The sequence below is a fragment of the Aphelocoma coerulescens genome, chromosome 4 (genome assembly GCF_041296385.1).
Source record: "Aphelocoma coerulescens isolate FSJ_1873_10779 chromosome 4, UR_Acoe_1.0, whole genome shotgun sequence".
NCBI lineage: Eukaryota > Metazoa > Chordata > Aves > Passeriformes > Corvidae > Aphelocoma > Aphelocoma coerulescens.
In genome coordinates this window covers 42,779,440-42,804,731 of record NC_091017.1, presented here as the reverse complement: position 1 = coordinate 42,804,731, position 25,292 = coordinate 42,779,440, and the positions used below count along the sequence as shown (strand labels likewise).

The 25,292-nt window shown below is 36.5% G+C and overlaps 1 protein-coding gene across 2 annotated transcripts in view; it reads left to right on the top strand.

Annotated features, from left to right (window-relative positions):
* GLRA3 (glycine receptor alpha 3) overlaps positions 1 to 25,292 on the top strand; it is an 87,011-nt gene that overhangs the window by 50,617 nt on the left and 11,102 nt on the right. For both annotated transcript variants that reach the window (XM_069012149.1, XM_069012150.1), the window contains exons 5-6: positions 2,035 to 2,117; positions 13,028 to 13,165. In XM_069012149.1, coding sequence (XP_068868250.1) covers positions 2,035 to 2,117; positions 13,028 to 13,165 — 221 coding nt within the window. The remainder of the gene's footprint in view (positions 1 to 2,034; positions 2,118 to 13,027; positions 13,166 to 25,292) is intronic.

Genomic DNA, 25,292 nt, shown 5'->3' with positions numbered 1-25,292 from the left:
AATCTTTATGACATGCATGGATTTGTCAGTGGCAAGAGAGTCTTCTTCCTCCCTCCCACTTTCCAGTATGATTAGGCAGCACTTTTTCAATTTACACAAGGAGAAAGGGCTGGGTTGAAATTCTTGGGAGTATTTCATATCCAAAAGGAGGTTAGTCTGCCACTCTGGGAACAGAATCAATCTTCAGTATCACAACACATATTCTGTCACTAGAAACAGATTCAAAGCAGGTTAAAAGGATTCCTTCTCTGGATTCAAGTAGAAAGTAGATCTAAATCAATCATCTACAGACTGTCTGAATCACCCCAAGAGGCACTGGCAGTTGTTCCACTCTAGTCAATTCCCAACCTTGCCCTATTCCTTCCAAATAAATACAGCACAGAGTATATACACCCCACCACTCTGCTGAAACACGTTTGGATTGCAACTTCAATACAATTCAGACCAAGTTCGTGGCCACATGAAATGGGGTGAAAAACCCCAAATGTGAGAAATATTATCATATCAAATTATAAAAGCAAACATGGACTGTGCTGAAAGCAGATACCAGATAGCTCCTTTGTTTCTCATGAAGCCAGACAGTTTATGTTGCCACGATTTAATGAAGAACTATTGCAGTTTCTGAAACAGATTTAAAATCATATCATTGGCATCTAGTTTACTTGTTATGTGCATTTGAGTGAGTTAAACTTTTGATAAGGGGAAATATGCTAATTGCTAGTGTGCTGATACTAAAAGGAAGAAAAAAAGAAGTTTCTAAATTTGCCTCTTTCTTTCATACCCTAAAGTCTCCTCATCCCCTCATTGCATTGGAACAGTTCAGACAAGAAAATAATGGAAGGTTACAGTTCCTGAGTCAATGAATACTTAATATAAAATACTAAAATATTTACTGAAGCACAAAGTAAAGCCCAGGTGCCTCTGAAATGAGTTGCTGTGTTACCAGCCTACTAGCCAGAATTTGCATTTGGAGCTATTTTTAATAGAGTGGGAATAGGGTCTGGGTCTGACTTCGCTTCTCAGACTCCTCCCATGCAGCTCTGTCACTGGCTGGTTAAACAGAAATTATAGCAGCAGTGAATCAAGGAGGTTTGGTCAGCAAATAAAAATAGGTAAAAGAAATATACAGCTATACTTGCCACTTACTGCCCACTTCCCTTTAGCCTCATTGCCAAAAACAGGAGAATGGGCTCAAGAGAGGGGGATTAGAGCACTGCTATGCTAGAAAAGCCTTATTTGTAAGGAATTGAACTGAAGCTCCCAAAGTTTTTGTAGGACATTCTATCAACTGAACTGATTAATGAAGGTAGAGTCATGGCCCTGAATGATGAATGGACACCTAGAAATGACCAGAGATAAAGGCACAAGAACATGTGCCTTTATCTCTTATAAATTCTTCTTTCTGATTCCTCTGAGAAGTATCTCTCTAAAGATATATTATTGTATTGATTTAAAATAAATGCCTATATGCCTATAATTTGCAAAGAATTTCAGAGAAAGTATTAAGACTAACACTGATACACACCAACAGTTCAAAATTACAGGCATATTTCAGTCTACCATCAATATCATAAAATGTTTCTTTAAACCTTTGTGTTGACATTTTAAGCACTTTATTTTAGGACAATAACATGTAAAGCTAGTTTGCCACCATGATTTCCAGCTGACATATGTTATGAAATTCTTGCAAATTTGGGTAGGTTTTATGCCAAGGATTTGAAATACTGGAACAGTAAAATAATTCTGCTGCAGCACAAAAAGACACACTGTTGCTGCATTCCTTTAGACTTCTCATAAAGTTAGGCAACCCTAGTGAAAAAATTGATTTTCTGAAAGCTTGTAAAAATTTTTTTTCCATGTTACCAGACTAGTCTGAGTTAGATGGGTTCAGCTAATATAGACCCTTTTTGAGAGCTTTCTATTGAAACATGTATTCTATTTTTAATTGCTTCCATTGTATTCCTGCATTCTTCCTGCACAGGTCTATGGCATTTTTTTTTGTATATTTTTAATGAGTTTTTTGTGTTCTTTCAGATTGACTTTAATACTTTCCTGTCCGATGGATCTCAAAAATTTTCCAATGGATGTGCAAACATGTATAATGCAGCTGGAAAGCTGTAAGTTTGCGTAATGTATTATCCTATACATACTTTTGCAGGGATTACAACAGCTATACAGGAGGTAGGAAAACCCCTTGTAGTGGTACAAGACCAAATTTTCAGAATGAATCTTCTATTTTATCAAAAGAATCTGTAAAATATACATGATTTTAAGAGGAAGAAGTTCTTTCATCTCTATTTGCACTGAAAATCAAGAGTTTTGTGTAAATCTGAAGTTACCATTAAACTTAAGTACCCAGTGACAATTTTTACAAAATTTCTGCATATAGGGTTTCGCCATAAGTCTTTCCTGTGTTCACACATACAGGAGGTGAATAATGTGGGAGAGCATAAAGGAAACATAAGAATAACTTAAAGAAGTGATTTATGGGATTTTATCTGCAATAAAATTAGTGTATTTTAACCTATCATATATTTTATTTGTCATCTGCCTTGATATCTTGCTACTTAAAAGAGGGTGGAAAATGTAAAGCAGCTATACCATTTCAAGGCGCAAACATGCTCACAAAAAGAGAAATCAACTATTCTGTCTGATGCATTACATTCTCATTTTCCTTGTGATATGAAGTATTTGAGAATTACTGTTTCCATTAAAATGAGACAAATTTCAAAGAAAGCTCTAGAAGAAAAATCCTCCTTATGGTGCAAAGAACAAAAATAAAATAGAGTAAAACATTCTTTGAAAACTTCCAGCAATCTGAAGTTTGTGAAAATTAATGACAGGGACAAGACAAATTAAGAAGTATCCATCTAAAAGATCCAGATTTACAGTTTTAGGGCCAATAAGTAAAATATCCCAAAAATAAAAGAATTGTGCATATAGAATGAACATACTGGATTATTTGAAATATATCATCGATAAGAAACACAACACACATAATTTTATTGAAGTATTTTGGGTTTTTTTTCTTTTACTGGAAGAAAGCAGCATCTAAGGAAATGGCAAGGTAATTATCTATCAGTCAGTATGTCGGAACTGCTTGTTGTATGGTATGCTTTTATAAAATATTGCAGGGTGAGTATGAAAGCCAGATCTATCTTTTATTACGATGGACAGATGGTAGCATCATGAAGCAGCCTTTCAATAGGAGGACAACGGCTGAATCTGACAGCAGAAATTTTCTTGACTAAAATGGAGAGCTCGTTATTTGCTGCAAATGTCAAGGAATTTAGGACAATATTATATATCCAGGATTGAAGTGAAACTCCACAGCCAACCTGAGCAGACAGTGCTACTGATAACCTATGTCACCTGTTTAATTAATGTGACTAAACAAAAGGGTAACATGAGGTAGTTGCATCAGAGCACGTGCAGATGGCAGGTATACTCACGAAATACAATTTTGCTTCAGAGAGGAAGTATCACAGTGTTTGACTGAACAAACAAAAGGTATAATTAAAAAAAAGTTTTAAAAAGTTATGAAAGTTTGGCTTTAACAGCTTCATAAAACTCAGCTGCATTTTTCCTCTCTTTCAGCTGTTGTGAGAACAGGTCAGACAACAGCTGAGCATTCTTGAACAGACAGGCATCTGGTTTGCTTTATAGAAACCTTGCAGGAGCCCACAATTCCCACAAACTACACCACAGGGAACCAACATTTATTAGTTGAATAGCACTGTAGACGTTCTACTGTATTTTTCAGCAGAACATTTTTCACTGAAGTCTTGTTTTCAATCATTGAGTTCAGTGGGAGTAAATTCCCAGCTGCACATTCACATGGTAAAGAGAGGCAGCTCTCACAAAAGAGGAGCTGAAGAAAATACAGATGAGTGCTTCAAATTCTTTATTCACAGAGAAAGATCAAATTTGATTTCCTAAGGAAGTTATAAGTAATAAAGATTTTCCCATATTGCCTTGTCTAATTCTATTTCACCTGTAACTTCAGACATCAAAAAACAGAGACTGAGGCAGAAAGTTTTGTAGCATGTGGGAGCTCTGGCTATGTTTACATGTCTGATAGCAGAATAACCAGTTAGGTTTGCAAGAACAAGGCAGCAGTTCCCTGAAATGATTTTGGGACAGATCCAAAGCACATATTTCCAGTGACCTAAGTTCCAAGATCTTAGACCTTTGGAGCAGGAATTCACCTGTCCATAGCCAGTTTCCCTGTACAGGAAGTGCAGGAAAGGAAATAGACAACTTAGAAGTGTTACAAAAAATATCTGCATGCTGGGAAGAAGAGTAACTAGGTAAAGAAAAATAGTTTATGTGAGAGTAAACTCTGACCAATTTCCAAAACTTAGGAAAAGATGAGCAGAAACATTCAAATTCCAGACTCTCTGGCTAAGAAAAGGCATCCAGTTCTATTTAAATTTTAGAAGAAAAAAGGAGGATGGGTGCATTTGGCATTTTCCCAGGCTTCACATCAAATCTCCCGAGGTAAGAACTGACATAACCCTGAGAGCCTGGATGCATCCAAGCATCTTTAATTTCTAGGCCACAGTGTCATACTCTGCTCTGGCTGTCTGCCTTGCATTTTTTGTGCACAGTGAGACAATGTAAACAGAGGGATCAAAGCACTAACCCTAGTGATTAATGCCTTGTCTGGGCAAGTGGAAGACATTTGGATTCAAAACTGAGAACACAGTCCTCTCATGTCCTGAGTAAACTATCTGACCACCAGGCTATATTATAAAAACCAAAGTGTTTGCAGGAGCAAAACAGCAGCAGCCATGCTTCCAGATGTTTCTTTTTGAAGTGGTGATCATTGCTGTTTTTTCCACTGAGTGCCAAGTTGTGTAGGACATTGTACATTATGAATTTACAAGGCCCATTTATCTCATCGTTTCTGTAAACTGTGTCTGATCTTGCAAGCCTTGCTCCTGCATGTGTCACTAAGCAAATTAGAATAAATCACTCATCTTTTTTTTACTCATTTTACCACTGGGTTGCAAAATTGACAGTTATAAGAGACAGATCATAGGTTTTGTCTCTCCTTTAAAGAGTAAACTCTTTTAGTACTAGATGCTTTCCTTCAATATTGATACTGTTGCTCCATCATAGAAAAGTCTAAGAGAAAAATTCGTGTATAGATTTTCTTCCCAAATGATATCTTTATTTTTAGCTGGCTCATGTAATGTTTTTTCCAAGGTCAAAAAGCAGCTGAATTTGCCCCTGGTAAAAGTACTTCACTTATATCATGAAGTGTCTGAAAAATATTTAAGTGGAAATATCTTCTATTTTTAAAGGATTTATTTTAACAAATCATTTCTCAGCAACTAGAATGAGCTGGTTTTTTATCTTAGAAAGGGAACAAATGAAAATGCACATATGAAATAATCCCTTCTACATTTCTATGCCTTACACCAGGGCAGCCTATAGCCATGTGGGATAATTTTAGTTTTATTCTGCTTGACTAAGATACAAAGAAATGTCAGCTAGATACATATTTATTTCTGTGGCCTGTCTCCCAGGAAAGAAATTTATTTCTTTCATGTGCTACAGCTTGTTGTCTTCCTTTTTGAAGTTTCACTTTTACCTCACAGCATCCCTTTATTCATAAATTACAATTATAAATTTATGTGACATTTAATACTTCTGAATTTCCAAAGAATACTGAAAAGAATAACTCAGTTACCAAAGAAAAAAATATACTATGAAAAGCAACGTAGGTAAGGTATAAAACATTTTCTTACCTCATAATTTTAATTTGATGCTTATTATTAAATTAAACCATGGCCCTTTTTCCCCCCTTTTGATTTATGGAGGCTTTTTAGTTTTTCTAAGAAATCAGGCTCTTGTCTTCTGGATTGTTAAAGAAAATTCCCTCTGTACTAGTGATGCTTAGTTGCACAATTTCTTTCCCCCCAGTCTCTAATTTGGAGACTGTACAAGTGGAAAGATGTGTATGCAGGCTGCAGCAGTACAAGCTAATGCATTACAGAAAAAGTATGTGCACATTTTTCCTTTGACAAAACAGCACAAAGACTCCATAAGAAAGATAAAATAACTGGAGTGTATTTCTTATCTGCCAGGGAGTCCTCAAGTCTCTACCTGAATGACAGAAATTATGGACACACTAGGCCTGTCTGTGCCAGAAGGAGTTGAAACCGTACTGCTTCTCTCCTTTCCATTTCAGTAGCACAAAAATTATCAACTGCTCATGTGTGGTTTAATTCTGCAGATGGGTGACTCAACCTATTGTGTCTATCTGAAGTGAGACATGACACACAGCTACAAAGATCAAGATACTTGTAGTCTTCAGCTCCTGACCAATGCAGGATGAAAGGGCAGTAGTAACTGTACAACTGCTGCTGACATACAGAAACTAGTATAAAAGTAGGTTTGAGAGATGTGCTTGTGTGCTGACCTGAAATGTTATTCTTTTCCAAAATTCAGGCTAAGAAGAACAAACTTATAACTCCCTAGGGAGAGATTCCATCAGAACAATTAGAGGACAGTGCAAGGGGTAGACACTTCACAAAGCAGCTCAGAAGTACATTGAATAAAATCCTGCTTTCTTGGAGCTCTGGCATAAATTTAGCCTTGAAATGAATCACAGCTCATTTTTGAAGCTAATATATTTAGTGCGTAATGCAGAAGAATTTGTTCTAACCTCAAGCCAAAACCAGATTCGTTAGCTCTGTCATATCTTCCCTCTGCTATATTGCTGGGAATTTAGGGCATGATTCAAATGTCTGTCATGCTCTTAGGAACAGTAATGTGCAGGCAGCCTGTCCTGGAGGCAAACTGATGGGATGCCTAACAGAAGAATAGTGGAATAACCCTAGTCAACAGGACTGTACTCCTTGCTTCAACTGGATACCTAAAGAACTGAAGGGTTTGATGACTAAATCCAATGTTCCTTTTGGACCTGTACCTTACTAAAAATTAAATAAATGAGAATGGAATTTAGATAAATCCCTGGGATTAAAAACTAAAATATAAATTGTGTAGTTGAACTAAACTCTTTTACAAAAAAGCCAGATACTCTGCTCAGTTGTTTCATGCTGTACATGTGTCTGTTTATTGAACATGAGGAAAAGAGTTGAGTTCTAGTATACCTGTAGGTATTTTAAAATGACACAAGGGAAGAACAGCCTTCCTGTAATAAAACAGAATGAGTAGAAAATTTACAGGATATATCGATATTCAGCTGGATCGCAAATGTGCTCGTGGCTTGGAAAGGTACGCTAAAGGTGGATGGGCAAAGCAAATAAAACTGTGTCAGCAGATGTGATAAAGGAGTTATGCTGGAATTGCCAAGACAGTGGTGGTTCCAAGGTGTAGTCTCTAAAGGTACAGGGGAGCTGCTTGCCTTGAGTAACAAACTTTGTTTTTTCTGTAATAGTGTAGTCCTTGGAGAAGCAGAAGAGATGTTAGACACTTCCATAATTCTTCAAAACAAAATTGTTGGATGTTCACTGTCTTGTCTATGATATAATGGGCTTTTAATGCCTACCACTGATATAGAATTAGCTAAAATGAAATATTCCTTCTCTTAGCATGCAACTGATATAAATAGCTTGGTTCCAAGAAGTTCTATAGAGTAATGCAGACTGATGTGGGTCAAATGAAACTGTATTTATTTAAGACAGGCTTTAGTCCTATACTTTCAAAACTGGATGAATGAAAAGGTGATATTTAGTATTAGTGGTAGTGTTAAAAAAAAATACTAAGATACAATCTAATTCTTTCTTTCAGGGACTTCATATGAGTGTTCATAACAACGTAGCAACACCATTTTTGAAAAGATTTTTTTTTCTGGGAAAGATGAGTCAGACTAAGGGAAAAGTTTGGATTTTCTTTTGAGACAGTGTAGATGCCCTAGCTACTTAGAAATGTTTCAGCAGGATCAAATTATTTTTGAAAATGCTGAAAATTTTCACTCTAGCTAAACAATTTTCAGTGCTGTCTAAAGGCTAAAATTACTATATCTGTGTTGTCCACCATCTGCCAGAGTTTTGTATAGATTAGATCAACTAAATAAAATATCACTACAATGTCATTTTGTTTGATGTCCAGATGTTCAAAACCCTCCATCAAGTATTCCAGGCACAAGTCCTGAGAACCACTTTTCATCAACGCCTTATCTCTTCCACCTTCCCCCTCTGTAAGTGTGATAGACTTTTACTTTCATTTTTTCACACTTATCACCAACTCTGTTGCACATCATTTTCTAAAGTAAAATTTCTGCAGGCCAGGTCCAAGTTTCCCAATTGTTTCAGGCCCTCTTCCCTTCTAGCTAATTCTAAATTCTACTTAGTTTGCCAGTTCATTATGTTCATCTCAGGCAGAGTTCTCAGTCTGCCAGTATATGCTTCATTAGCTAATTACCTGGAATGACTTCAGGGTCCTAAAAATTACTTGTCTCTTTAAGAGAACTGTTTGCACAGAGGCTACAGTGACATGCATTCACACAGTTCTTGAGTTTTCCTGAGAAATACTCCTGGAAACCTTCTCCTCCTGGGATGATGTCTTTGTCATAAAACTACCAACCATTTACAACCTGCTTTTGCATTTTAGATGTGCAAGACCTCAGATTTTGAGTAATTACAGAGAGTATTAGTGTAACCTGGCCAGTCCTGTAACTCCTGAGCACCGCTGTTCAAACATATCAAGGTTGTTTTTCCTGTCCTTTCTTTATAACTCTATGATCATACCACTTAGATTTTGTATAATTAGTAATAGCGGTATAGAATTAAGTAAGAACAAGTACTGCACAGTAGACAGACAAAAAGAAATACATTGCTAACTTCCCTCTTCTTCAGCCACTGAAGCAGCTGGTGTTTGTCCCATAAAACACAGTTTGACAACTCAACTTTCTCAACCTTCACTCACCCATGCCCTGCAAACCCAAACCCTAGCACATTGCATTTCAGTGACAGAAGTCTTTACTAACCCACTTGATTTAGTTTAGGTTGGCCTGGTCCTGAAGACCACGCTAGATTATAGCCTCCATTGCTTTTAGCTATTCATGTAGAATAAAAGATTCTCTTTTTGCACCAGTGAGCTGCACCCTCATATACTACCTAGGCTAGTGACTGACCTTTTTTCAACAATAAAATTTAGCCACTAGGCATTTCCTACATAACACTCTATTTCCCAGCCACTGGTAATAAAAATATCTGGTAGCAATTTATAATATTCACCAACACCACCTCATAGTCAAAAAAGAAAAAATTCTGGTTTAATGAGAGGCTGAATATCATGTTGGGTTGCAGCAGATCCAAATAAGTAACAGGTATATATGTTCTGCTCATAAAGCAGCAGCAAGAGAGCTGCTTTCTGTAAGCTGCTCATAGTAAGACTGAACAGTGAGAATTTACAAAGAATAGGACTAACTATCATGTAGCAAAAGTTTACCCTGAAAGGCACTTGTTCTTAGAAGTAAATTCAGTTTTATCTTCTGGACACACAGACTTCGGGGATTTGCACCGCATTTCCCGTTGAAAGCAGAACACAATGAAAGCAAGACACAGAGAAAAAACACCTTACACTCAAGTCTTATCCCAAGAAGAAGTCAGGATTCAAGAGCTAGGCACTTATGCTTACTACAGAATAAGCTCCATCCATCTATAAGCAGAGATAACACATTTAAAGTTATGTTTAGTTGATAAAAGCCCTCCTCTGATCTGGCTTTGGGTAATCTCATTCTATACTACTAGAGTTGTGTAGAGGGCAATGGGAATTATTTCCATAGAAAAACAAAACAAAATGTTCTCCTGATGGAAATGTTAGCTGCATAGAAAACAATGAAGTATCGTCTTTAATATTTTTTGCTAATTTAAACATATGTAACTAAACTGCAAAACTCATCACTGCATTAACTTTTGTCATGGGCTTCTATGGCATAACAAATGTAAGGAGGAGAATCCAGAAACAGGTACCATCACGAAAGTAGGGCTTCTGTAGGTGTGAATCTCGACTTGAAATACTGCAAGGAATAGGATTCCTCATTCAATGTCATTACTGCAAACTGGTTTCTCTACTTCCTCAAATTCAGGGTCCTAGATTGTGCCAATTCTCCTCCTTAATAGTTTCTGTGTGTTTAGAATTTATGGACCTAACACCACAATAAAGACACCATTATCTTCCTAACCCCTTATGGGCCCTAAAGAGAAATGTCTTTTTCTTTATTACTACATATTGCAGTTCAGTTCTTACAAGTCACAGAATATGTCTAACAATGTAACTAACACATATAGCACAAGTTTGTACTGGTAACCACACATCCATTCAGAATAAAGCCTTCACATCTCAGAACCACACTTTACTGCTCCATTCACACAGTGAGAACCATGTAATGGAACACAACTTCTCAGATCTTTTATCTCATAGACCATTTGGAAAATACAGACAGTGCAGTTCTAATCTTCAAAAGCACACCAATATCAGCAACAGGCATTTAGACTTTTAGTTACATTTATGAATTTACTGAATGAGTTTTTTGTAGTTCCTTTAAAGATAATGCACATTTGTTAATCAGGTAGCAAGTAGCCACGAACCAAAAGCTCGAGTGGACTTCAGGTTTTGTATTTTTAGAAGAGGACATGGACAGTTATTGCAAATAATCAGCAGAGGTCCCAAAATTAGTGTGCCAGGGGACTGTATTTTAGGCTCATTGCATGTAGAACACCACACACCTAAACTGTAATAGTACATTTACTCCAGTATGGTAACCATGGATTGTTTTAAGAGTATTTTCTGTAGAAATGCCTTTTTCCCCTTATGCACAATGCACACAGTACAATAAGCATTCTGAGTGTTAGGCACGGTGCTAATCAGCAGGTACTCTTCATAAAATTAATTGAAAAATCATATTTTCTTTTGATTTAATTTAAGCTGATTTAATTTAACATAGTAGTGGAAAAATTATACTATTTTAAATTTATTTGGTATAACATAAACTCACATCTCCATTAAGTTCTCTATATTTTAAGAAACCTTTAATTTATGACTACGACCTTGACTTACAAAACTGAAGTTACAATTTTGAATGCTAAAGCTATAATTGAACATTTAAAATGTAAACATGACAAAAATTAATTACTACACCAACATTTTGAATACACTGCTGTTATTTTTAATATATTACATTATAGAAGAATTAGTGGGCAGGGTAGATAATCAAAATTAAAAGCATCCATTAGAGATGAATGAATCTGATTTAGTGAAATGCATTTTGACACAGCAGTTGTTTCTTGCCAGTTCAATGAGTTTTGCTCAGGGAATATCACTTCTGGCCGTAGTCTACATGGTTCAAATGGCAATCTGCTTTACACAAAACAGCTTTTTGTCTGAATTCATGCAAAGTTTGATAAGATATATACCTCTGATTTTTCACAGTTTATGGCACTTTATAGTGAATTTTAAGATTGTGTTTATGGAATATCATGTAATCAATAAGAAAAACTAGTGTCTCCTTGCACATTTTAGATATGCTTGTAGTGACTTGGGTAATGTCTGATCTTAATTAAATACTCATTTAAAAGCATATGGTCTCATTTTTATCATATTCATCCAGCCTTAAAAAAAATACCAAGTAAACCAACAATCAGCCTGAGTTCCTGTGAATACCTTGTATACAGGTTTTCCCAAAAAGAAACATCAAGAATTTAGAAGGAGGAAGTGTCAAAAACAATTTTACATTCATAAACACTAATTCTTAGCTCCTAGGTTCATTCAACGTAGATCAGAAAAGATAAAGTTTATCTCAGTTTTCAGGTCAGCAGATCAGATCACTGAATGCCATTTATAGGTGTATTAAAAGAGTAATGAAGTCACTGAATATAACAGAGGTAAGATTTATGCCCACCCAGCAAAGAGGTTACGTTTTTTCACTGAAACTCAAAATTTCAGCAATTTTGAGCAGACTTTTAGAAGGTTCTAATCAATATACTATAAACAGTAACGTGTTACTGAAAGGTTAAAAGAATTTCCGGTTCTCAACAGGTTATTTTCAACAGCTCATTAGCATTAGCCTAAAGCAGAACAGAAATATTACAAAGAAGCTGAAAGCTATGTAAATTAGATGAAAATTTCTCCTTTTACCTTCTGGTTCCTTGTGGTATATGTGGCTCAAATTTGAATGAGAATATGAAGCCTTTTATTTTTTTTCCAGTTGTAATAACCAGATAAAATTTATTCAGAAAGAAAATTAGAATAAAATGCCTGGGAAAGATAACAGATCACATATTCAGAAGAAACTGGGATATTTTCCCCAATGATATCCATGCAAATATTCATGTGAGAGAGGGAAATAGAAGGAAAAAGTACTTGTCCTTTGCAAAGTCTGGGCCTTGATTAGTATGTCTTTTGCTGTTATATCTAATCTTATACACATGCATGAGGTATGGATAAGTGCAGAGTCTGAATATTAAAGCTGAGGGCTTTTTAATATCCTTATATGTCACAGTCAGTTAATATGAGAAGACTAAAACCAATTGCTTTCCCATGTGTTGTTCAAGTTTCAGAGAAAAGCAGTTTTTTGAACTGCAGAATTTTCAATTCATTGCTGTCTTTGAAAAATTTGCACCTAACCATTCAAACTGACATAAATCCATAAACATAACTTTGACAATCCACATTTCACCTCAAGTGAAAGGAGGAAGAGGCCTGAGTGTAAAGGGCCTATTTTATCCTTCATGGGTTAGGGAGGGAAAGATGTTCCCAAGCACCCAAGAGATCTGGATGTTTAGGTAATTTAGATGGTTTTGTTGAATCCATTAATAGACCATCTAAGTATTAAGATTTAAAAAGAGTTTCATAAGACAGCCCTTTTTTCTCTTCTAATTCAGTATGGTATATAATGGCAGATAAAAATTTGTGATTAACTGGTACAAGCAGACCCTCTGTATTACCTCCTTTTTCTAACAGTTACTTAAAATATTGTAATTTGATACGTTACTGCTTTTCAAAGTTTGGAGCTGATTTAGAGTTTATTTGGGTTTTTTCTTTGTTTTAGTTGGATACACAATGAATGATCTCATTTTTGAGTGGCAAGAAAAGGGAGCGGTTCAAGTTGCAGAAGGTCTCACTCTGCCACAGTTTCTGTTGAAAGAAGAAAAGGATTTATGTTACTGCACCAAGCATTACAATACAGGTAGGAAAGTGATTACAACTGAAAAGACATTTAACATTTATTGATATAATAAATGTCACAGTTGGGGTATTTTTTAAATGTTCTCACTGAATTCAGAAGAGGGTTAAAACATACAAGTGCATTGTGCAAGATAATGCAGTCTTAAATAACTGGCAAACAAACCAAAACTGCCTAAAGACTGAACAAACTTCAATTTTAGATACCTTAAGAAAATATAGTGTTGAAATAATTCAGAAACTGTTCAGTCAGGGGTTTTACTAATTCAGCAGGTGCCATGACCACATTTACAGTGTGCAATCTGAAGCACTACTGAAATCCAAAGGTCTGTATGCTGTGCACTAATCATAGCCTGGCTCAGTCTGGAAAAAGGGACCCAGGGTTGCCAAGCCAAGTTATCCCTGCCTGAGTTCATCCAGCAAGGGGGCAACGTGAGCGAGCTGAAAGGATTCTTAGCATCCAATGGCCAGGTGTGCAAACTAGATGTGAGCATGCAGTGACAGGACAAGGGGGAATGGATCCAAACTGAAAGAGCACAGGTGTAGATATCAGGAAGAAATTCTTTATTGTGAGGGCAGTGAGGCACAGGAAGAGGTTGCCCAGAGAAGTTGTGGATGCCCCATCCCTGGAAGTGTTCAAGGCCAGGTTGGATGGGGCTCTGAACAACCTGGTCGCCTGGAACTAGGTGATCTTTAGGGTCTCTTACAACTCAAGCCATGCTATAATTCTCTAATTCTATGGTTCTATGATACTGAATTTAAGCCTTTGTTGAACTGAGATATTTAGCTCATCTCTGGGACTATTTGAAAAAGGAGGGGATTAACATTAATAGTATAATTAAGTATATTTTCATTTTTAATTGTGAAAAACAACATCAATAACTGAACAATCACAAGCACAATAATCCTGAAAAGCAAAGCCTAAAAATGCATCGTTTATATATTCTCTTGAGGAAAAAAAAAAGCTAAAACTCTTCCATTCTAATCCATATATTTTTTAATTTTTGCTCTCAAATATGATTAAACATGTCTTAAAATTTCAGATTAGAGTGATTAATTTGGATTCTGCTTAAATGTCAGGGAGAGAAAATTAAAAAGGTGATGTTTGTAAGGAGTGTCCTGTTACAATCAAAATTAAGGAGTGCTTTTCAACACTGAGTTTTATCACAACTGCAGTGGTGCCCTAAGAGACAGGAAGGTTCTCTCATAATTTCCATTTAGCGTAGGAAGATATTGATAGAGATATTTTAAAGTGCTCCCTAAAATTGGAAATACTTAGCCTGCACTTTTATTGTACAAATACTAATATCTGGATAATCCTTAAAAACCTTCTAAAATTTGTGATAAATATCCTATAATAGAGTAATTTTTTTTCACTCAGACATTTCTTTTTTAATGATAAGGTAGAAATTCCTTTTTTTCCTTTCTACCATAATCCTTATAACAAATAAGAAAATTTTATTTTCATTATTTTCCACTTTCTCCTTTGAGATATACAAGCAACTTACCCTTTCTTTTTACAATTCTCCTGGTTTTGTGCCATTTTAATGAGTGTCTGTAATTGTATTCCATACCCCATGTATGATATTAACTAATGAGAACTAATGGCATAGGGCATTCTTCTCATTTTACTAAAGTGTATTTACATAACATGATGCATCAAAAATCTCTGAGAAATCAAGACATTACTGTGATGCTTCATCTGATACTGAACGGAAACCTGGTTTAAAATTTCAGGATTTCCAGTGATTTCCAAGCACTCCATCCAAAGCTGAGTTACACTCTTACTCATTTGTCTGAGAACTTACATTATAATCGTCAGAGTTCAAACCTCGTGATTTTGACTAAACTTCATTTTTTCAATATTTTAAAGGCACTACATTTTTCCTCACAACCTATGTTTCAAGCCTATTTACCTTGGTATTAATTTTCATCTAAGCAAAAACAGGAAAATATGCTACACCTAGGCACACTATACCAGGTTGCATGGGGTCAACTTATCTGTACTGGTTTTTCACTGTGGCCCTGAGTGGAGAAGCAGGAGAAACAGATGCTGTTAACTGCATGTGAAGCCTCATGGTTCTCAAGATGTGGCTACAAGTGTGCTTGTCTCCATGCAATTCTGTAGAATTTAGGTGAGAGGAGGGTATTACTGTAATAAGTCCAGAGGACAGTGTGGCCAATCACCAGCCTGTCGTATTCTGTATTGCTTTGGCCAAACTGCATTTCTGTGGCAAAACATGCTCTAAGATGTGAGTGCAATCCACAGCCCTGGAAAGATGAAGCTCATGCCTGTACTAAAAAAGTAATTGGACCATTTAATTTGTCCACAAAAAAGTCAAGGCATTTGATAACACAGAAACCTTAGAAGCATGGCGTAGGGGGTAGGGACATTAAAAGATGTCAGCAAAAGACAAAGCAATTGCACAGCTGTGGGATTTGCCTGTGATGGGCAGAGAGGAAAAATAGGATGCTGATGCTGAGCAGCAGGTGGAAGGGTATGTCCTCACCAGAGGAAGCAACTGAGTGGCCTGCTCTGAGTTACAGCACCAAAATTACAGGTACAGATCTAGAACTTTGTCAGGGCAAATCAGAAAGAAAAGGTGGTCTTACCCATTAAGGAGTATATTTATTGTGATACTCTCCTCCTCGAGATAACAGTATTTTCTCCAAATTATTATCTTTTTAATTCAAATCTTCATTATGAAGCAAATTTAATCAGATTAGAAGGGTTTGGTTTCTATGAGATACTGCAGGCAGATATGCCTTTAGGACACTCCACAAGAACCAAAATTTTAAAAAAGCAGTTTTCAAAACTTGATGTGAAGTCTATTTCTCTGGCCTATGACAGATTAGATAAAATGAATTCTTAAAGTAATGCTAAGCAACTGCAGCTGGTATGCAATAAGTGACCAAAGAAGAGTTTTCAAATTAAATTTATTTATAACACAGGATGGAAAGCTCTTCTGAGACATCTTGTAAAACAGAAAAAAAAATCTCAAAATTCTCCCCGTGAAGCAAATTAACATGAAGCTTCAGCACAGTGTGTGGAAACTCATCAGTACATGTGTCATCAGTGTTTCATGCCCAATGGAAAATGGTTCACTGTAACCAGAGCTCAAAAAATAAACTGTGTCTAAATATAGAGACATAACAGCTTCAGCAACAGTACAGCAAAATGGCTCATCAAATCTTGTGTTCTGAAGTGACACAACAACATTTCTGATAATTTTCATGTTTTGCATGCACAGGCATATCCACAGTGACCAATTTGGGAAGTGAAGTAGAATCATAACAACCAGAAAAATCACATATGAACCATTTATGTTACAGGGATGGTCTTGCTTTGCCCCATTCCCATGTAACATTAATGGCTTCCCTGGGCCGTTGTGCAACACCTAAATTTTATTTCAATCACAGATAATTTCAATCACAGCTGCAAAAAGCCCAATATACAGTAGCATGAATTTATATATAATAGCAAACTAATAGGCACAAATGAATCTTGGCTTTATTCCTGCATCATGCAAAATGCTTTACACCTGCACTTGAGTGATGCTGCTCAGAACTCTCTTAGGTCTAATAATGCCTTTTGGACCAAAGAATTGGATGTAGTGGTCCTGGAAGGAAACAGTGGAGCTATGATTGCTACACTCACCACCAGAACTGGTAGATTCTGTATGCGACCATTTCTGATAATTGCAATCTTGATGAACAGCATTTTTCCTAAACTCCACACTCCCCATCTGACTTCCTAATATGCACATCCCAAACACAATTTTTCCCATTTGTTCCCCCATAGTCAAAAAAGCTGCTTAACAACCTGTAGATTGTGGCCCTTCTAAGTCTCACCTTCACCTGACCTAGTGCCTTATATTCAGCCATTTTGCTGCCAGCATGATAATGACAATGATTAAAGGAGACATAACTTTGATGCCTTACTCTGCCAACAACACCACAAACCCTTACTTGTGTTGAGAAGCACCTAAACCACTCTTTTTGAGACTATAGAAGCGATTTTTAAGACGTGACCTTTTAAGTACCTCTGTTTTTTTCATTGAGCATTTCTCCAAAAAGGAAGCTTGTACATTTTATCCAGGAGGTACTCTACGGGTGTGAAATCTCTGAAGCTGCTCATTCCTTCACTGAAAAAGCAGAAATTGTAAACACTTTGGAGAACAGAGTCTATGGCAGGCTGAGGATGTGACCGCTCCTAGATGCATGAAATGGCATTGTCTGACTCCAACAAGGCATTTTTCTCAAGGACAAAGAGGCTGGAATTGTTACCCCTGCACTGATCAAAATTTGAGCATTTTACCTTAAAGATTCATTGAATAAAAATTCATCACCTCTCCTGGAAGTGGAAATGTTACATCTAGATGTCTCTTTAGTTTATACTTCTCCCCTCTCTGCCCCTGCTAACGCAGTACAGCACGTGACAAGTCTTTCACATCACAAGACTTATGTTCAATTTGAGATCTCCCAGGCTCCCTGGCCTGGGAGAGCTGCTGCCTACCCAGTCCACCCCCAGCCTGTATCAGTGCAGGGGGTTACTCCATCCTCATCACGGATCTGTGCATTTCTCTTTGCCGTGACGTTGTGCTGGGTTCTCCAGCCTACAAAGGCCCTGCCCAATGCAGCTCAGTTCTCCATTCTGAGGGACATGGGAACTGCATGTGCAAATCTGTCAAGCTGAAGAGGAAATAGTTTCTCTTTTCCATATTTATTTTCAACTGTCTTTTACCACAGTCATTATTAGTCTTACACTAATGTTAAGTTTACCACCTGCCTCAGTACTTTTTTCAAAAAAAGCTACATAAAGACACTTCCTTCCTGTCCAGGAATTTATGTAGTCAAAGACAGGTGATGGCATCAGCACTTTATTTCCCCCAATATGCTGCTGATATCCACAGAATGTGACTTGAAAGAAAAGCTGAATGGTAGTACATTCCTAGAGTCATTTAGTGAATCTTGGCTTTAGATACATAGACAAGTGCCATACACATGAGAACTTGTCTAGTTCTATATGCTAGATGCTGGAAAATCATAATTTCTATTCAGGCTGTGTAGATACAGTGTTTCATCTATTTTATGATGGGAAAAACAAGTAGTTTTATAAGCAGCTTTTATCAGCAAAATACATTCAAATTGCAATTTATACTAAAGTGCAAACTGGAAAGTTTCTGGGGACTGCACTTACCAAGTGCTTTTTTATTATCTTGACTTCTTCTTAGAAAGGTATGAAAATAATTTCAGATAAATTTATATATATATAATCAGTTTTATGGGTACAGTCTTTAAACAATGAAATTTGCATACACATAATTTATGAATTTTATTTTTTGTTTAAAAAATTTTATCACTGGAAGGCAAATAAAAAAAAGCATTTAGCAGTATTTAAGTAATAAGTAAAGCAGAGATGACAATGTCACATTCTTGGAAGAATAAAAAGGAAATGTCTTTACTTAACAAGGTAAAATCAAGTAGACTGCTTTTCTTGTGGTGATTCTGATAATGACTCAAACAGGAGAGAAAGTAAAAGGAATATTATTACCTCATGGAAAACTCAGTTTATATATTTCATCCTCCTTCATCCTCTCTGTGAAAATCATCCGCTACTCTGATTGCAGTGTTATACGTAACACACTGTTGCCAAGAGATGTTAATTGCAATCTTATTTTAGCAGATGCAGAGAAAAAAGAAAGCACACAACAAAAGGCAAAAGGAAAGTGCTGGTGGTCTATGTGATCCCTCTTATGGCAGTACAGTTTTATTTCCTCCTGAGACTGTCTATTTTCACCTAAGCAGTTTTTTCAGTTAGAAGATAAAATTGTCCTCAGAAGATTTCCTTTAAGCATTAATAACTCTAAAAATAAAAAGTCTTTTTTTGGGGGGGCTTTCTTCTTTTTCACCAATCTATTTTGTCTGAAGATCCTTGGAGTCAATGGCCACACTCTCACTGAGGCAATAACCTTTGCCAGGGCGATCCCACCCTGTGTACTAGATAAAACATTAGGGTTTATGTATGCAGGACCCGTAATAAAAGCCTTAATTAATTACATGATCAGTGATTTTGTCTCAGGACAATACTGATCCAACTTCATCTGTCTGGGGCTTTTACACACAGGTATTTAAAGGACTAGCTTTCTGCTACCTAGTGCACTGAAGTTTCCCAACTCAGGATGAGACAAGTGCCAGAACCAGCATTACAGAAGGGCTGGAAAAGTACAGCAAAGGGAAGGTCTGTGATGGCCTGCAGTAAGATCATATTCACAATATGTATTACATGTCATGAACTATTCTCAGTGTGAGTTGTCCTGCAACAGTCATTTGTTTTGAGTAAATATTTGTCCTTGTACAGAGAGTAGATAGGAATACTCATTGCAGTGACAACCACTTAGTAAGAACCAGTGAATCCAAGGTATTAAACATTAGAAAACAGTCGAAGGTATAAGGTGCAATAGCCATTTACATTAGTCCATACAAAGTCTGTTTCTTGAGTCCACCTATTGCTTCATTTTGGAAGAAGAGCCTTTAACTTTTGTCTTGAGAAGAAAGAACTGTCATTACTTTTAGCTCTATAGAAAAAAGCATGTCAGCTGGCTTTTGCAATATGTTATCTTTTCCATATAAGATGACAAATTCTGGTTTTTACAAGTCTAAAAATGTAAAACACAGCAGAGATTTAGAATAACACAGAGAGGTAAATACTCTGTCTAATGCAATCTTCAAACTCATTTTGAACTTAGGATCTCTATGGGGATATGGAGAGTAGAGGAATTGAGATGCTTAAGAAATTACTTTCCAGAACACAGACAAGTGGGAGAAGCTCTCTATTGTATTAAGAGATCTAAATCTAAGTCAGCCATTAGGTTGAGCATATCCTAGCCACTGAAGTAGTCTCACTCTCCTTTTCTCCTTTCCTGCTGTCTCTCAGTACCTAATTTCATGCTAAGTCTTTGTCTCTAGCTGTTTTTCAAGGGGGAAAATGAAGTGTTGTAGTAGAGGAACATCATCACAGTCCAATTGCCCCAGGATTCTGTTAGCAAATCTCCATAGCTAGCAATAGTTTGGCTGCTAGACTGACTGCTTGTTGGCTATCAGACACTGGTAAAATCCGAATTGTGTAGTCTACATCCATATTGACAGATGTGTTGGAATCAGAATATGAAATATCTGCACCCCTGATCCAAGACACATATTCCACAGAGGTCCATAAAGGTTTATTCAGATTTTCTTAACTTAGTTCAATTTTGCTAAGCTTTAAATCATCTCTATTCATCAAGTATAAGATTCTTATTTTAAGTAAAACAAATAGATTCTTGGAATTTCATTAAGGTATATCATTTTTAAGCCACAGTCCTCTCTACATCCATAAAATCCTTCACAGTAAATCAATTATTAGAATTATCAATGACTTACAAGGTCAGACTATATTTTACTACTATCTAAAGTTGTATCAAGATCCTTCAGCAGATCCTTCATTCTGCATGGATTAACAGTTGAACTCTGCATGCTTAGTTCTTTTATTGTTTCTTAATACTTATTCATTTCATTATTTATTATGCTATTAATTTTTAATTTAATAGTAGTTTAATAATTATCACTCCCTTTGTAATTATTTCTCAGGCACACTATTTCCTTGACTCAGAATCCTGAAGTAATTCTCCCTTATTAAAACTTTCTGTATAGCTTCAGAAACAGCTACTCAGCCCTGCTGGGAATCGTAACATGTTTATGAAGCCGTAGGGGTACAGTAAGGAAAGCTTTCCCCAAAAGACATCTTAAGGACTGCTAAAAGGAGACAAATATTTTTAAGTAAACTCTTACCTCTGGGACAGTTTGAGACAGATGAAACTATAAAAGAGGACTCTTTATGGCCTGAATTTACTACTTATGCTTGATTTCCCTGGCACATCCCACACTACTGACAGTACCTTTTAATGACACAAGCATACTGCTGCCTGCATAGCCCATTTGCTGAACAGCACGTGCCACAATCAGAGGAGGCTGTGTAGTGTGAAGATGACCTGAAGTAGAAAAATGCTCTTTTTGGGTTACTCACAGCTGGCCATGGAAGAAACAACAGCAAAAAAAGGACGTGATCTTGAAACATAGATTTAGAAGAAACATAAAAATTTTAGTTATAGGCTAGCTTTGTTGAGATTAGTTGGAATAGGAAAGAACTTGGGCCCAGTGAGAGTTAATTAAGATAGTTAGGAGAGCTGGACCTGAAATGGGTTTTAAGATGTTAGTAACTGATTACCAAATAACTGATGATCTGTCATTTGCATGTTTGCTTAGCTGTGCTTAGAATGAGGAGTAGAAACATTGATGAGTTGGTGTAGGCAACAAGGACAATCACCAATTTCCTCCCTTGGTGGGAACCCATCCAAAAGTCACACAAGAAGAAACTTACAGGTCACTAAAGTAACTAGGATTGTTAAAGTTCAGAGAAGCAAAAAGGTCAAAATGAGGAAGATGAGTTACTTCATCTTTTTTGGGACCACTGACCCAATTCAAGACCACCAACTCAATTCAGGACACACACTGCGCATGCTTAATGACATTTAAGCTCATTTCCATACGAAGCGGAGAATGGGAGGTGTTAATGTTATGAACATGCATTTGTATTTTGAATATTCATAATATTTGGAAATAAAAGGTATCATGTTTGCTTGTATCAGGGCCTGCGTCTTAGGGAGCTATCCCACATAGAGCCTGGCGCCAAATAAAACATGCGCTTTCTAACTCTAAACTGTTAGAGAGTCTTTGTCTGTCTCAGTTGGATATCGATATTGGATTCATATTCATATTTTGGTAAATCAATCTAGATACTGACTCCAAAGAAAAGCAATTTATGCTTTCTGGGGAAAAGAAAAATCATATAGACTGACTACAATACATTTTTTTTCACTATGCTAATGGTTTCAGCATGGACATTTCGACATTTCATGGAAATCATGCCAGTCCAGCAGCTCTAACAGTGTTGTTACCAAAGAATATGGATAAGAGAGAAAAATGCACCATCTCATGCTTATACACCAGTGCGTTCCCACACGTAGGTACAGCATTCATCAAGTCAGCACTTTTGCGCCTTTCGCACACTTAAATCCCTGGTTAGACTAGACTTATGAACACGAAAAATGCTACCTCAATTCAGGAAAAAAATATTTCATTTAGGAAGCCCTCAATAGTTTTTCTTTCTTTTGCATTACAAAAATCCATTTTATGGATTGTGTGCACAGTTATATTTAGTTTTAATCTGAAACTACCATCAGGTAGTTTGTTGCACAGTTCAGCAAAACCACAATACCTCAAGGGATTCCTATCCTCCTACTAGGCACTCTCTGTGACATTCACAATGCATATCAAAATGAACTGGAGTTTACCTTTCACATACTTCAAATGAATTATTAGAGCAGTGCTCTTAGTTGCTTGTCTATCTCATTCCCCAGCTGAGATGACTTTATGGGTATGTCTCTTCTGATCCATTCAAGCTCCCAGTCAAATAGATTAAACCACAGCTAACCTGGCTTTGAATTTGAAATGGAATACAGGAAGAGAAAGGAGGCCCACAGCTGAATGCTGCTTCAGGTGGGAAACAACACCACAGCTTCTGCTGGCTGCCTCCTAGCTGAAGCGCACATCTGCTAGTGCAAGTGTTTTCTTTTTCCACTCAGCTTCATTAGCCAGGTTTATGCAGGTGGTTCTGATTTCAGTCAGGAAAGGCAAAAGCTAACATCAACTCTTTCACACTTAGACCAGCAACTGCTGCAACTGCAGTGCTGAGACTCACTCCATCTGCTGCCTTTCTCCAATACTCAGTAGTGGAGCAGCAGAGAAGAGTGTCTAACGGGGTAGCCACCCATCTTCCTGGGGGAGCTGCTGTATATTAATTTTTCAGTGCTGTGCTGCAAGAGAGCAACACAAGAGTAGTCTTGTCTAGGAAGCACTGGATATGTACCTGGCAAGCCTGTAAACTTGCTGGGTCTAAGACAAAGGCAGCACTCTAAGTGGCACACGTTGTGGAGCTAAGCAAAGACATTTTTCTACTTTGAGAAACATTCCACTTTCTTTTTTTTTTTTTTTCCAATTTTTTGTTTGGTCCTGGTGTAATAGGTTTTCAGCTTTTCTTTTTTCCTTGACCAAAGATATTTACAAAATTTCTGAACCAAGCAAAAAAAAGGTTCTGTATAATTCTTCTGACACATCATTCAGTCCTAGCTCTGGCCTCTTCATTATCTCTGCTTTTTTCTCTCCTTCCCTGTGGTTATGATACATTCCATTTGCACTTCTTTCATTTAGAATTTTGTTAGGATTCTGTTGCTCACAACCATTCTTCTCTTTCTGCTTAGTTCAGTTAGATCTGTCAAATTTGCAACCACATAAAATAATCCATATCAGAGCTACGGTATTATTTACTGTTCACTGTTTAGGACCACAGAATTTTTTTGCTGAGTGGTCTGTAATAGTTCAAGTCCACTGGAGTCCTCATGAAAGAAATTCAGATCTTTTATCCCACATTTCTCTGGATGAAAAAACCAACATACAAACAATAATTAATGTTTATTGACACTTCATATATGCGTATGCATATATTACGAACTGATGCTCCTTAGTTTTCCTTCCTAATTTGTTTTGAAAGGAGAATATAATACCCTATAAGAAAAAAATGTTGCATGCTGAACAATTCTTACTATATGATGCCCAATAAAATGGCTTTGCTTAGACCTAGATTGGGCTGATGCATTTCTGTCACTCCTTACCAGCACGATTTACTGTGGACTGCTGCTGTCCAAGGTGGCTGAATTAACAGAATGAATGTCACAAAAAAAAAATAGAAATCTTCAGGGTAAGAACCAGTTTGAAGAATATGATTCCAACAAAGGCCAGTCAGTGCAGAACTTCTGATTATGTGGGGTGTACTGAATTGCTAAGTGAAAAACTAAATTGCATAGGTATCCTTTTGAAGACCATGGAAGAGAATTGTAGGGGAATATCCTGACCTTTTCTGAAGTAAACACCAAAATTCCCATTCACTTTTTTAAACCAGGATTTCATCCCGTGATTGAGGCAGAAATCAGTCCTGAAGCTTGGACAGCAGATGGTTGAGCCACGATCTGGGACACGGATTTTGGGAGTGTAGATAGGATTCAGAAAACACTGGCAATTAGGAATGGAACTAATAATTGAGCTTGCAGATATAAAACTCCTGCGATGCAGAATGTAATATTAAAATTGAACATCATAACAAACATCTTTCTAAATTTTTTTTACTGCCTCAGCTGAATAAAAATATCATAAAATTACATTCATTATGATATCATGGAAAAACTAGTGGCCTGTAAAAAGAAATGTTATGAAAATAATGAAGTTCAGAAGCACTTAATATCCCTAGAAAAAAAATATTTCAGTTTGACTTTATCTAAGTTCATTTCTGTATGCCTAGCACTATTGTCACAGCATAAACCAATATATTAGTATAGGATAAACTCACAAATCCATTACATAATTTTTTAAATCTGATAAATATCAAATTGCTATTAGTTGCTATTTTTTTTTTTTTTTTAATGTGGAAAAATTCTGTATAAAATGTCATTTTGGCAAGTAAAACTTGAATAGGAAAATAGGTATCAAAACTTAGTGGAAAACATAACCAAAGAGCTTCATACCACTTAAGAAATAAATAACTGTATAACCTTCCTTGGTAAATTTAGAATTAGGAAATATTTTCTCTCAAAATGAGGAAGAAAACTGTTTATTTGTTGATGTGAGAAACTGCTTCATATATACACACACAGTAACAACATTGCCTTCAGCACCATTCTTATGTGACTAATATGACCATTGAGCAGAATTAGAAAATCTAATGAGGCCAGGTCAAGATCTGCGAAATAATCTACAGATTACAGGGTGGGAAAAAAAATCCAACCCCACAACAATCTGAATAATATAAAATTATGGGTTTATGGAATTTATATGAGCTAACAATAGATTTTTTCATTGTTGTTCTGGTTTGATTAAGTCAGTAGAAGTTGCTTTATGTTCAGTACCTAGATAAAACTAGGTCATTTAGTTACCTTCCTAAAGTTTCCTAAGCTCTGGTCTTTTTTAGTCTTCAATCTGTG